The 14,776-nt window shown below is 43.3% G+C and overlaps 1 protein-coding gene across 8 annotated transcripts in view; it reads right to left on the reverse strand.

Annotated features, from left to right (window-relative positions):
* The window catches only part of camta1a (calmodulin binding transcription activator 1a), a 289,846-nt gene that overhangs the window by 10,798 nt on the left and 264,272 nt on the right, over nt 1-14,776 (reverse strand). For 6 of the 8 annotated variants that reach the window (XM_051949098.1, XM_051949101.1, XM_051949097.1 and 3 more), the window contains 5 exons: nt 2,080-2,288; nt 1,686-1,882; nt 1,499-1,577; nt 1,028-1,376; nt 457-932 (listed from right to left, as the gene is read on the reverse strand). In XM_051949098.1, coding sequence (XP_051805058.1) covers nt 457-932; nt 1,028-1,376; nt 1,499-1,577; nt 1,686-1,882; nt 2,080-2,288 — 1,310 coding nt within the window. Of the gene's footprint in view, nt 1-456; nt 933-1,027; nt 1,377-1,498; nt 1,578-1,685; nt 1,883-2,079; nt 2,289-12,811; nt 13,276-13,608; nt 13,878-14,776 lie in introns of those variants that run through there. The other 2 variants (XM_051949099.1, XM_051949100.1) reach the window with 2 other exon arrangements.

A 14,776-nucleotide genomic window follows, 5' to 3' on the forward strand; every position in this document is an offset into this window, starting at 1 on the left:
GTGCCAGGTTGGCCTGGTGTACAGCGCCAACCCAATGCAAGAGGCTGACATAAAAGAGGTGGCTCTGTACTGTAATATCCAATTTGAATCTCATTCTGTCAGGCTGTCTTTACTGATGGCTATGCAGCTCTAATGGATGCCACTTGAAAAGGTGGTGCCAATAAAAAAATCCATACCACATCCTCCCTCTGATAGTACGTTAAATGCAAATCTACATATCTTCTCTCTTTCAGTAACTCTTATGAAATATATTTGAAATGGGTAAGATACTTTAAACTGATATTTTTTGACAGATATTTTATTCCTTACGTGCATGCATCATGTAGTTGTTTCTTCAGTTGACATACACTTTTTTTTACAGCAACATCAACTGGCCAAAATTAATTCTTTGGTGTTACTGGTGCCAGGTTTTACTTATTTAGCTGACTGACTACACTGTTATTCTTTAATTCTCACCTGTAGGTCATCCATCTGTGTGAGACAATCTTGGTTCTCCAGATCTTCTCGATATGACAGCAGTTCTGAATCTGCCATCTCTCTGTCTGCCATTACCAGCATGCCTAGCTGTTCCCGTTGACGCAATCGGTTGACAAGTTTCTCCTTCCCCAGGCTGCTACTTCCACTGATCCCCAGCGCCTTCCTCCCCAAGTTGCTGCTGGAGAAACTCTCCCTGGAGGCCCACCGGGATGTTCCTGTACTGCCTCCTGTAGACAGGCCTTTGTCTGAGCTCAGGCCTTCTGAGGATAGGCTCTTAGTGCTTGAGGACAACTTGTGGAGCTGCTGCTGCTCCAGGCTCAGAGGAACAGACATGGCCTTGTCAGGCCGAGTCTGAAACAGTTCTGGGTTGGGTTTATGTTTTTTAGCAAGTGGAAGGTCTCTTTGGCCCTCACTGCTGTAGTAGTTGGAGGGTTCTGATCTGGGCCTTCTCAAGTCTGCAAAAACAAAACACATCACATTTCATATTTACAATACAGATTATAAAATACAGATATCTTCCAGACAGTGACTCCTCTTCTGCTGCACTGACCTGGGTTGAGGCTGGTGGTGCTGGATGTGGTTGTGGTGGTAACAGAACCTCCTTTCTTGCCACTGGGTGCTACTACGCTGTCGTTTGCCCAGCTGACCATCCAGCTGTCTGTGGTGGGTGCGTCAGGGGCTGGGGAGAAAGACATGCGAGTTGTGGGTGGTAGCGGGGCTGGTGGCTGCTGCTCTTCCCTCTGTAGCTGCTCCAGACATTCTGCTAATTTGGTATGACCACGAGAGCGGGCAATTGACAGGGGTAAGCGTCCCAGAGAATCTGGGATAGCCAGGGCACGTCTGTCCCATTTATATAGGACCACTGCTGCCTCCAGGTGACCAAGTGCACATGCCCACATCTGGATGGATAACAGACACACAAGACAAATCAGCAAAGTAAAAATAAAACCAATCTATCACACAAATTAAGTTGTACTTCATTATTGCTCACACTAACTCATGTTCACTTCAGCTCTCTTACCAGAGGAGTGCAGGAGAAGTGATCCACGTTGAGAGGGTCCACTTCTAATTCCAAATCAATGCTATCAGCATGCTTGGTACTGGGTGGAAGAAAGGCGACAATAAGCATCTCACTTCTATTCAGTGTGGTGTACACCAATTACAAACCAGAGCACCATTATAGAGTATGTAGAGAATTTAATTCTCACCGCCACTTGATGAGTGTCTGGATGAGGGTGGCATAGCCTTGGCCTGCAGCCAGGTGAAGGAGTGTCATGCCTCTGAAGGTCTTGGAGTGGATTAAATGTTTGGACTTGGCCCAACAAGCTCTGCTCATCATCTTCTCACAGACCACCACGACACGACTCTCAAAAGAGCTGCTGGCCTGCGTCTGGCCAGATACACACTTGCATACACACAAAAAAGGACATCGTTATTGGTTGCCTGTTTATCAAGAACAAAAGAGTCACTCAGTTCTGTCATAAGTAGTTATAGAGTAGATTTTTCAATCAGTAACAAGTCTCCTGTGTCCTGTCACATGCACATTGATCGGCTTCAAGCACAGCATATGAGCAGCATGATGTGCCTTTTTTTTTTTTTTACCTGCGACTGGCTGTTGTTGCCTCCCCCTCCACCTCCTCCTCCTCCTCCTCCTCCACCACCACCACCTCCTCCTCCTCCTCCTCCTCCCCCTGTTCCTCCCCCAGCTCCGCCACTCCCTGCACTGCTCGGCTGCTGGTGGCTGGCCATCTCTGCCATCCTCCTCTCCATCTGCTCCAAGCGCTCCAGGATAGACATTCTGAACTGGTTATCTAGGCAAACAGTGGGACAGAAGAAGAACACGTCAGCACACAAGTAGCATCCAGTGTGAGAAAAAAAAAAAGTCTGTGTTTGCTAATACCAGCACAAACAACCCTGTATTCCTGACAAGACAAATGATCATACAGTATGCACCACAAGCTGCACCAATATGTTGCTCTGAGGAGCATTACGGCTGTCGCAGTGACTTGGTGCTTAATATCATAGAGGCATATGATCAGCCATTTAGGAACAAATGCTCCAGTCTATCTTTGAAAAACGGCAAAGCTGAGGGAAAGTTAATTAGTTTCAGCTATAACACCCAAAAACCTTATAATCATTATTTATCTCTCCAGAATGTGACTGAAAACAATAGCATCAATCATTAACTTCCTCAAAACAATTGGCTTTGCTAAAATAATCTTTAAAGCCTATCAATCATCTGCTAATGGCTCCCATCACTGAGCTCCTGCCGCCATCTTTCTCACAGCACTCAGAGAAAGATCCAGCAGATTAAAACAGGTTGAAAGATTGGCCAATGAGCGGGGGCATGTTAAATGTGTCCTCCCTTTCACACAAGGCTTCAGACAAGCTCTGAAGGCCTTCTCCAGCTGACTAAGTACAGCCTATTATGGTCAGAGAGTCCCAGGCTGTGCTTCTTCCATGTGTCTGTACGGTAGGAGGACTGAGAAGTTGACAGTATAGAATCCATCATAACGTGCGCCTATCCCGAGTCCTTGAAAATCCAGCCTTTCCATACATCAAGATGGATGGAGTGCATTAGACTTGAGAGTGTTTACATGGTGTTTAGGAGGTAACTTTGTACCGTGTGTCCGTGAGAGCGGTTTTATTGGTTGTCACAGCTCAGGTTTTCAGCCTTGCAACAAGAAAAGCTATTTTCTATGTTAGAAATATAGAACATACTGCATAATTCAAGACCTAACAGAGAAAAGGGTGAAAGTGATTTCTCAAGACAACTTTAATTGAAACAAAAACAACAAATAAATAAATGGCAAATTAAGCAGACTGTATTATTGCCAAGCATGCTTTGTTCATTCCACAAGAAGCACTGAGTAGGTATTATTAAAAAGTCCACACACCTATAAACACTGCAATTTAAACTTGGTAAAATAAGTTAATGTAAGACTAAAAAACACAAGGGTTACTGAAATGTGAAGGAAACCCCCACCACAAACACTCACCTACACACAAACAAACAACAAGCACTTGTGAGTATGAGTGTGTGTGTACACAGACACAGACAAAGTATGCTGTGTACAGACAGTGGATTGGGATGGGCACAGAGAGCCCACTGCAGCAGGGAGTATAGAAGACTGCATTAGCATTCCCCATTTAGCCACTATGAGGCTGTTTCTGTGGCAACCTGCTGCCGAGCGGTAACTAGGCGACAGGAACATGGCTGTGTGTGTATGGTCTGCCTGTGTGCTATTGGCTTATTGATGAAGGGGAGGAGAAGGACTCAATACACCAGTTAAAAAAAAAAAAAAAAAACATGGTGAGAGAGGCAAACAATGAAAAAATAGAGTCTATAAATCTTTTTCTGTGTACTTGGCCTACTCTCTTTTCTCAGTGTTGATGCCGTAAGTAAGAACCTAAAGACTCTAAGTGGGGAGCCTTCACAGCACGACCCGGTGACATTTGCGCTTTACGGTATCTTGGCAGTCACGGCTCAAGGCTCCACAGAGAGCTAATGCCACAGCGAGACCTCCTATTAGCCACTGCAAAAGAGGTCAAGCAACTTCTATCATTGAACAGAAAAGCATAATGTCACTGGCTGGTAAATTACTGCTCTCAGTCACAACATGCAGTACTGTGAATAATGGACTTAAAGGACAACAATGAGGTCTCTGACTTCGATTCCTGTGTGTGCTGTAGACTTCCTAAGTGAACATGCTGTCAGATCAGCAGATCACTCTTATATCAAACAGGGAAGCTGCTTGCAGTGTTTGCAGTGCTTCTTACTATGTGGGATCCACCTTCACCTATACACATCGCAGCCTGTGGAGGCTAGAGACGTGAGGAGTTGCGAGTCTGTTCCAGACTGAGCGCTCGAGTCAGGGGGCTAAGATAAGTCGCAGCACTACAACCAGCCTCGGTACAAGGCTGTGGTCTTCCTTTCCCTCTGGCTGACATGTGGGGAGAGACATGGACAGGGAGATGGAGGGAAAGAGAGAGGGGGGGATAGTTAGCAGCGAGCTGACATGTCTTTGTTCAGACCCAGTGCTGCAGTGTGCTGCAGTGCAGATGATGTCATCTCCACCTGCTGCCTGCTGCTCCAAATGCGATGCACGTCCACTGCAGAGGGAGGATGGGGGTAGAGACGAGTGGGAGGGGAGAGGGAGGAGACAGGGAAGGTGAGCAGCCAAACAGCACTATAACAACACGGTGACGTTGTTACTGCCCTCCCTCTCTCTGGTTTACTCCCTTGTGACGGTGTGTGGCAGCAGACGTGGTCACTCTCACACATTTACGGCAGACTGTTAGGTGCCGTTTCAATATGCAAACATTTTATTACAGAACTTGAATGAATGGTGTTTAGTCAAATGAAGCGTTAACTTACAGCTGTCATGATACATGTAGGCTGTCTAAAGCCAGACCAAGTTTGTGTGGGTGAATCCTATTCCCTCTCTTGTGGAGTGTTCTAAATCTTCCCATTGCCTTGGTGCTGTATTCTGCTGCTGAATTTGGACCCATGCTAACTTTGTCCATCCAAATTGAAAAATACAAGAGAAGAGAGAACTCTTCATTTCGAGCTGTATAAAAACCTAAATGGATTTTCATGCTCTGTCTCACACTTCTTGTGTACCTTAACTCAATTCTGGTGAGGGTTATCCCGTGGCGTGTTAAGTATTATCCAGTGACAGAAACAGTTCTTTAATGAGAACAGCTAACAGAGTTAAAAGTTGACATTGTCCAACAGTCTGTTAAATAAACCAAGAGTGTGAATTTTCAAAATTGCATTAAATATGCTGCTAAATGTTGATTTGACTTGTCTCCCTTTAGAAGAAAACCTCTTATCTCTGGGATAAAAGTGAGAAGAGGATGGGAAAATACCTTTTAATAGAGTCATGGTTGCCTTGGCTAAAAATTTTACACGACACACCAAGAATGCTAAAAATGCAGGTTGGGAACTTTTATGACCAATAACAAAGTAAATAATTTTGCCTGTGGAACAGACGCTCATTAGAATAAATTACTAATGCTGTCATTGACACTGGTGGTTAACCTGATCCTGTAATATAGATTAAAAAGTCACAAGCTTACTTTGAGAAAGGTCTCAATTCATAAAAGCCACAGGAGGACTGTCCTACACTTTCTGCATGGTACAACTAGTGCCTGATCTATGAAGGGTCAGTAAGGTTCCCTAGCTTGTGACGTCTGTTGTGTGTCACCGCGGCTCTGCTGTTACTTCTTATTAGCATCTCTCACAACACACTCATGTCCTCTGAGAGAAGTAAAGAGAAGAGGACCTATAAAATAAATGAGCACTGGTTTTCAATCTACACAAAGTCAAAGGCCTGCCCTGTGTGATCTATCTCATGTCTGGCACATGGCAGCAGCTCCTCATGAGACAGGCTGATATACACGAAGATAAGAAAAGGAAGGACAGGGCTGCTTATTGAGACACAGTGGAGAACAGTGGGAGTGAGAACAGGCTAGAGGGACGAAGAAGACAGCGGGAGAGATAATAGTAAGGACAGGACAACGGTGATGTGAGATGAGAGGACAGGAGGAGGGTGATGGAGAGGGGTAAGAAAAAGCAGAGAGATGCGGGAGGAGGGCAGGAGTTAGAGGACATATCAAGAGAGGGGATGTCAATGAGACAGGATGAAGAATGTAGTTGTTGGGTCAAGTTAGAGGACAGTGAAGGGCAGCTTGTCTGTCGCCACTCAGAAATGTCAAGGATGAGGGCAAAACAACAATTACTAGAGCCTGAGTGTCTTGAAAACATCTCAATGCTTGTGCACACACTCGGACACTTTTTATTTCACCCTTGGACCATTAAGAGTTTGAGTCCAAGCACAAGAATCCTGTTGAGCTTTATATCAAAATACAGCAGTTTCTTGGATACACAATGTACACTGGAAGTCACAGTTATGTTAGAATCACAAAGGTCTGTTTGTTTTCTTGCTTTAAATTAAGAATTCTTCCTTAATCATGTTCTTAATTGTCACATACCATTTGTTATTAAAAGGGCCCACTCATCTTTAATCCAAGAAGGACTTACACAGTTATTCATATGGCGAACTTCTGATAGCCTGAGGAAGACATCTTTAATCCTCACTTCTCAACCTCTGGTTCTGTTCATGCCAGTCAAGTTCAGTGCTGGACTTCATTATCTTTCCACAGCCAGTCAAATTTTAACATGTAACTCAGCAGAAAGACCAGAGGCCAGCCTCCCTCTGGGGCTCTGTGGGAGCTGATTGACAGGGGCTGGTATTTGTAACCATGCAGAGGAAGGGGCCAGGCTGTCTGGCAGCAGCCCTCACAGCTGGAACACATGGCCATGTGTTGATCAAAGACAGCATGTACTGTGACACAGTGTAATGACCGGTTGTAGTTTTGTTCAGCCCATTACTCTTCCCTGCTTTTAATACTCCTTAGAGGAGTGATAACAGAGATTTTCAACTGTTCAAAGAAGAAGACTACATGTAGCACAGACATCCGTCTTTTTGTAGAATCTGTTATTATGGCATCAAATTTGTGGAGGATGCAATCTATGTTTCCATCTGCCGTGCTGTATATCTGGTTCAGGGTCACAGGGAAGGGCGAGAGACAGGCTATACCCTGGACTGGTCATCAATCCATCACAAGACTGACACACACAAACGGATAAATGCATTTACACTCACTCTTATGGGTAATTCAGAGTTTCCAATTCGCTTAACCTGTAAGTCTCGACTGCTGTAAGAAGCTGCATCCCCTGGAGGAAACCTCTCAGACAGGTAGTACAGTCAAATCTCCACACAGAAAATAAACAACCAGATTCATACAGATGTAGCTTTGATTTCTTCTTACAAAGCTGTCAAGCAAATATGGCCTCTCTCTCAATCCAAATCATTCTGTCAGCAGACAAATGTTGCCATAGCTTTACTGGTTTTCCTCACATCGATCTGCAACACGTATGAAACAGTAGAAATCCCTCACAGACAAGGCAAAGCAGCTCCGATGTCAACATTTTAACTTCAAGATTAAAAAGAAAGGTTTAAGTAGCCACATTAATGTATTTCTGATATTCCTGACTTTCAGTACATGAACAATTATAAGAGTAATTTGTAAGGGGAAAAAAATTGTATTAAGAATTATATATATGCTTAGCGTGACATGACAGTACAGTCGTCTCACAGCTAGAAGGTCCTGGGTTAGAATCTTGGCCTTGGGGCTATCTGTGTGGAGTTTGCCTGTTATCCCTGTGTGGGCACTTACAGGGGTCCCCGGCTTCCTCCCACAGTCCAAAGACATGCTGAGGTTAATTGGTGATTCTAAACTGTCTGTAAGTGTGAATGTGAGTGTGCTTGGTTGTCTGTCTCTCTGTGTGTCCCTGTGATGGACAAGTGGCCTGTCCAGAGTGTCCACTGCATTCACTCCAAGTCAGCTGGGATAGACTCCAGCCCTCCTGCGACCATATCAAGGATAAAGGGGGCTATATAAACTGGAATTGTATCTCTTGATAACTCTGTCTCTTGATGATTTACACACATAAATAATTTACTTTCACCCCATACAGCAATTTAATAACTGCAAACAAAGGTCACAGTGCTTCAGCACAGCTCTTAACCTACTGGCATCTGTCCAGCTGTATGCTGCAGGTCAAAAAGAGTACAGTCTGAGCACAGAATAGATACACTGTGTCACATTGAAGGTAAAATGCCAAGAGTGCATACCGTGGGGATTTACTGTCACCGGCTATCACACTAACAGAGTGATACTGTATTGGCGTTTTGTCTTGGAAAGTAAGGGAATTGGATTTTCGGGGTGCTCACTTTATACAGTAACAAGTACATTTCATAAGCCTTCTGCTTTGCATAAACAACTACATACTGCTTGGCACATCAGCTGCAGGCAGAAGAGCAAGTGAGAGATGAGTGGAGAAATAATTTCAAAGATAAATCAATCTGATACAAAACACCACGGCCCAAGGGACAGGACTTGTCCAAAGCTTTCCATTAATAGTAAAACAATACAGATAGGCTAACTACACTCATAGGGATTCTCAGCCTGTTCTGCCTTTCTCCTAATCTGCTTTAACTTTGCACTTACACACGTGGACAAAATTGTTGGTACCCCTCAGTTAAAGAAGGAAAAACCCACAATTCTCACTGAAATCACTTGAAACTCACAAAAGTAACAATAAATAAAAAATTATTGAAAATTAAATAATCAAAATCAGCCATCACTTTTGAATTGTTGATTAACATAATTATTTAAAAAAACAAACTAATGAAATAGGGCTGGACAAAAATGATGGTACCCATAACTTAATATTTTGTTGCACAACCTTTTGAGGCAATCACTGCAATTAAACGATTTCTGTATTTGTCAATGAGCGTTCTGCAGCTGTCAACAGGTATTTTGGCCCACTCCTCATGAGCAAACAGCTCCAGTTGTCTCAGGTTTGATGGGTGTCTTCTCCAAATGGCATGTTTCAGCTCCTTCCACATATGTTCAATGGGATTCAGATCTGGGCTCATAGAAGGCCACTTTAGAATAGTCCAACGCTTTTCTCTCAGCCATTCTTGGGTGTTTTTGGCTGTGTGTTTTGGATCGTTGTCCTGTTGGAAGACCCATGACCTGCGACTGAGACCAAGCTTTCTGACACTAGGCAGCACATTTCTCTCCAGAATGCCTTGATAGTCTTCAGATTTCATCGTACCTTGCACACTTTCAAGACACCCTGTGCCAGATGCAGCAAAGCAGCCCCAAAACATTACTGAGCCTCCTCCATGTTTCACCGTAGGGACCGTGTTCTTTTCTTCGTATGCTTGGTTTTTGAGTCTATGAACATAGAGTTGATGTGCCTTACCAAAAAGCTCCAGTTTGGTCTCATCTGTCCAAAGGACATTCTCCCAGAAGCTTTGTGGCTTGTCAACATGCATTTTTGCAAATTCCAGTCTGGCTTTTTTATGAGTTTTTTTCAGCAGTGGTGTCCTCCTTGGTCGTCTCCCATGAAGTCCACTTTGGCTCAAACGACGACGAATGGTGCGATCTGACACTGATGTACCTTGGCCTTGGAGCTCACCTTTAATTTCTTTGGAGGTTGCTCTGGGCTCTTTGGATACAATTCCAACGATCCGTCTCTTCAATTTGTCATCAATTTTCCTCTTGCGGCCACGTCCAGGGAGGTTGGCTACTGTCCCGTGGGTCTTGAACTTCTGAATAATATGAGCCACTGTTGTCACAGGAACTTCAAGCTGTTTAGAGATGGTCTTATAGCCTTTACCTTTAAGATGTTTGTCTATAATTTTTTTTTGGATGTCCTGGGACAATTCTCTCCTTCGCTTTCTGTTGTCCATGTTCAGTGTGGTACACACCTTTTCACCAAACAGCAGGGTGACTACTTGTCTCCCTTTAAATAGGCAGACTGACTGATTATGAGTTTGGAAACACCTGTGATGTCAATTAAATGACACATCTGAGTTAATCATGTCACTCTGGTCAAATAGTTTTCAATCTTTTATAGAGGTACCATCATTTTTGTCCAGGCCTGTTTCATTAGTTTGTTTTTTTAAATAATTATGTTAATCAACAATTCAAAAGTAATGGCTGTTTTTGATTATTTGATTTTCAATAAATTTTTATTTATTGTTACTTTTGTGAGTTTCAAGTGATTTCAGTGAGAATTGTGGGTTTTTCCTTCTTTAACTGAGGGGTACCAACAATTTTGTCCACGTGTGTAAAATCATAGTTCAGTCTTTTGTTACAAACTAGGGCTTTTTATACTGTAGCAACAATTGGAATTTAAAACTGATGACAGACACCAGAGTGAGCAGAGATTGAGACCTAACACTTAAAGAGGCATGACTCTGAATGATTGACAATAAATGCTTGGTTTGTGACTACATACTGTATACCCTCCATAATTATTGGCACCCCTGGTTAAGATGTGTTCTTAAGCTTCTAATAATTCTTTTTTTCCCTAAATAACATAGGACCACAATGAAAAAAGAGCAAAATCCAGCCTGTAATTGAAGTGCATTTTTTCAGTGGGGAAAAAAAAAAATCACACATTAAGAAATAATTCTTTTACATCAAATCATGTGTGTCACCATTATTAGCAACCCTGATGTTAATACTTTGTACAACCCGCTTTTGCCCACAAAACAGCACCTAATCTTCTCCTATAATACATTTTTGTACAATTTTCAGTGTGAGAGTTTGCTTCTGCAATAAAAATTGAATTCAGTTTAAGGCTTTCAACACATCTTAACCAGGGGTGCCAATAATTATGGAGGGCGCTGTATTTATAATGTGGTTGTTTGACAACTCAGAGGCATACACCCGCACAACATGAACATGGACTCAACCTGACTTTGACAAGTACACAAGCAGGCTGACACCAAAAAAACAGAAAATCAACACTTTAAGCACAACGTTAAGAAAACTAAAAAGAATAGACGGGGTTCTCTCACCATAGAAGTGGAAATGATGCATTATTCATATTTCAAAAGAGCACTGACATATTTTGAGTCATGCATAACATAATGAAACACAAACTACAGCTTCATAACTCACCATCAGTGGTACCAATGTGACAGGACCATTACAAACGACACACTACAAGCTTCGCAAAGGCAGAATTCATTGCATAACTATTATGCTGAGTTGCATCAGACAGTACAGGTGTTACTGTTATCACATCTTCCCACTATGTCTCAAATGGACGGTTAAATAAATAACAGTTGCACCCATAGAGGAAAAAAAATTATAGTAAGAGAAGTCAGTAAGTGTCAGTAGCAGTCACACTGTCTTTAGTGAAGGTATTTTTAATTATCTGGCAAACTCAAACACACAAACAGCAACAAATTACATTCTCACCCTGTTTCTCTTCAAATGTTCCTACGTGGCTAAAACCTCTTGTCTGGGCTGATCTATCACCTCCAGGTGTAAGCATTCCCACGTCACTGCTGCTGTTACTAGAACTACAACTGCTATTGCTCCCTTATTAAAAGTGTGCTGGTAGAACTACAAGTACTCCAGTAATCCCTCTAACATTGTATGAATTAATAATACTGCTAATATTAGACATCTGCTATCATACTAAAACTGCTCATAATACCAACAACATCCCTACTGTTCCTACTAATAAGACAGATTGCTGATAAAAAAAAAAATCCTTCCAAAGTAATCTTATCAATATTAATATTACTACTCCTGCCACAACTCACAACTGCTACCTAATAAATGGTTTGTTCAGGTATACAGATTGCTCCTACCGCTGCCAACTTGAAACCATTTTGCATTAAAGTGGCCATTAGTTACTATTACCACTATATGCATATGCATGAGGACTCAGTAAAACATGAAAAAGCACTGTGGTGAGTCATCCGGAGACTTTGCAACTTTGATCTTTTAATCACCTAAAGTTGGGAGAATGCATACATGCATGGAATATAGGAGAACTTCACAAGGGAGCAACAGGTAGACAAATGTATATCTGGAATTCTCCCACTTTGAATAGTGTAGTGGAGCTCTGAATCACAGCAAAGTTTCAAGAGTGAATGGAGTTTAACTGAAGTCGCTGTTCACACATCTGTGGTGCTGAAATGAAAGACCACTGTGGAAAAATTTATAGTTTTTTCACAGTGTGCCCACGACGTTGATAAGGTCGGCACTGGATGAAATCTGAACTGTGGAACAAAAGCATTAGTACTTTTCACCGGCAACATATTGGCCCCGATAACCTCAGCAGCACTCAGGGATGCGACAAGCCCTGTAATGCGCTAGTCTAGACTGTATGTGTAACTGTATTTGCACCAGCCTGGGACACAGTGACCCCATAGTTCAGAGCAAAACTGTCAGGTAAGAGTGGAAACTGAAAGTCCGCTTATGCGTAAAGTACCAAGGACGCAGTTCAAGTTCAGTACTACAAGTTGCTTTCTAAAAAAAAAAAAAAAAAAAAAATTAAAAATAACAACTAAGCATTTTCCCCCTGTCTCTGAGGAAGTCTTGAGCAGATCTAACGTGTCCAAACAAGTCGTGAGTCAGTAGTTGGCTACTATCAACGTCAACTCTCCAGCGCTCTGCAATGAGGCAGAGTCACATGAAACACTTGGAAAGCATGTGGCCAAAACAGACAATTTCTCTCAAACTCCGATACAGCAGACACCGCTGGATTAAAGCTACATGGACGCACGACAACTCAGCATGCGGGGTTGCTCAAAAGAAACGTGGAACTTCTTGTGGCACATACGAGAAACGCACAATATATATATATATTTATATATATAAAAGCAGCCAAAAACACAAACACAGCCACAATACAGCACAGCACTACAGCCATAGGTTGAGCTCTAACCTTCTATTTTATTTTCCATTGGTAGTGAGTCCAGCTCAAAGCCCAAAAATACAGCCCCTTTGTCTTTTAGGAAATGCAGGTGTCATTCACTGGCATCCTGACCCAAAGAAGTCCAACCAAAGCTGCATTTTCACACAAATTGCAGTTTTGTCCCTCAAAGTCTGACGGTCAGACTACTGCATGGTGTTACACGGAGGAGAGGAAAAATAAAAATAAAAATACAAATCCTTGCTGTAGACTGAATCTCAATCTCAACAGAGCACTCGTCAACAATAGAACAAAGTGAGGGAAGAGAGCGACGTGAGGAGGAAGAGAGAGGGAGAGGGGGGAGAGAGAGGAAGACCACTCACTACTCTTCTTCCCCTAACAGCCCCCTCCTCCTCTTCACTTGTTTCACCTCACACACACATGCACACTTTCCCAGTGCTTCTAGTAGCGATCCCAGCCTGCAGTAAAATGACAAATATCGCGGATTGGAAACGTTTTACGCACGTGCCGACGGTAAACAGACGCCCTAATTCCCGTGTGTCGCCTCCTTCACGAGCTCCTAAAGGCTCCTCATGGTATTTTTGTTTTTCTATCACTACGGTCCTTATTTTTTTTTTTAAATCTTTGCCAATAATCACAAACAGCAGATCTACTCTTCTCGACGTGCGGTGGCTGTGGATCCGGCTCTCCGTGCGCCCTCACGGAGTCTCTCCAACACTAGAGAAAGTCGGCACAAGCGTTCAAAACACGTCCTCTCCCCGCTTAAATGCCGCCTGAAACTAAATCTTGTTCTGTTTGCGGTAGTTTACCGTGTTTACCCAAACACGCCCACTCCTCTGCTCCTGTATTGTGTGTACACGCTCTGCCGTTTGTCATGCCGGTGTAGTTTGGCTCAGAGTCAGTAGCCGACTGTCAATACGCTCCCCTGCACACTAACAGGCTGTATGCCGCTATGCGGGGCTGTAATTTGGCAGTTCCCAGCGAACCTCTCCCGGCTCGGGTCGTGGGATCTGAGCTCAGGGACTGAGTGGGGCGACGACGAGCGCTCTGCAGCTCCGACAGCTTTTCTGTCCTGCCCATGGCTCCGTACCTGCAGTGCTGCAGAGAAAAGCGCCCCTTCCCCCACTCTGCATTATGACAAATCAAGGCAGGCAGGCAGCTGTGCCATTAGCACATCATAGCACAGTTAGTCTTCCATGAGAGAACAAACTCGCGAAGCTACACAGCGCACCGCTGCGGACTCAGACAAACAGATTGCACGTATGGCACGTATGGCACGTAAAGGCAGCACCTATTGTGGTTAATCAGGCGACCACAGGCTTGACACGGTAACATGAATCTAGTCAGATTCGTCTTTTTTAAGACAGTAAGCGCCTCCTTATCCTCATCATTGCTGTTGTGCTTTCAGACTGTTGACATTATCGATGTAATGAGTATAATTGCATCGTGCCCTACTTCTGAAATAAGTTACACGTTCAGGCTACCACAGTGATGGAAATAATTTCTCTCTGTGAGTACAAACACAGTCACAGTGATCCGCACGTTCCGCAGCTTAAACCGTCCTCATGTAAACCCACATGGATCTGTGCGCTCAGCGCCAGATTCGCTGTCCAGCGCGGTGGTTCCTGAAGTTCTTGGTCACACATGCTTTCACCTGGATCCTGTAGATACATTCATTTTCTCATCATGTGTGTGACTGACCCAGCTTAATATCCCAGCAGAAACAATTTCTTTAGTGCCTCACACACACACACACACACACACACACACACACACACACACACACACACAAATTCATCAGGTGCCACATCAGTTTGACATAGTTTTGCTTATGCAACAAAGCACACAAACATGTACTGTACATGTTGCCAAAGTGTCATACAATCACACAAGATCACGGTTAAATAATGCTTAGTTTATTTTGAGCTATTTGGACAATGCTGCAAATGAATTTTTCTGCACAAACTATCTGTTTTT

This window comes from Acanthochromis polyacanthus, chromosome 6, assembly GCF_021347895.1.
Source record: "Acanthochromis polyacanthus isolate Apoly-LR-REF ecotype Palm Island chromosome 6, KAUST_Apoly_ChrSc, whole genome shotgun sequence".
Lineage (NCBI taxonomy): Eukaryota > Metazoa > Chordata > Actinopteri > Pomacentridae > Acanthochromis > Acanthochromis polyacanthus.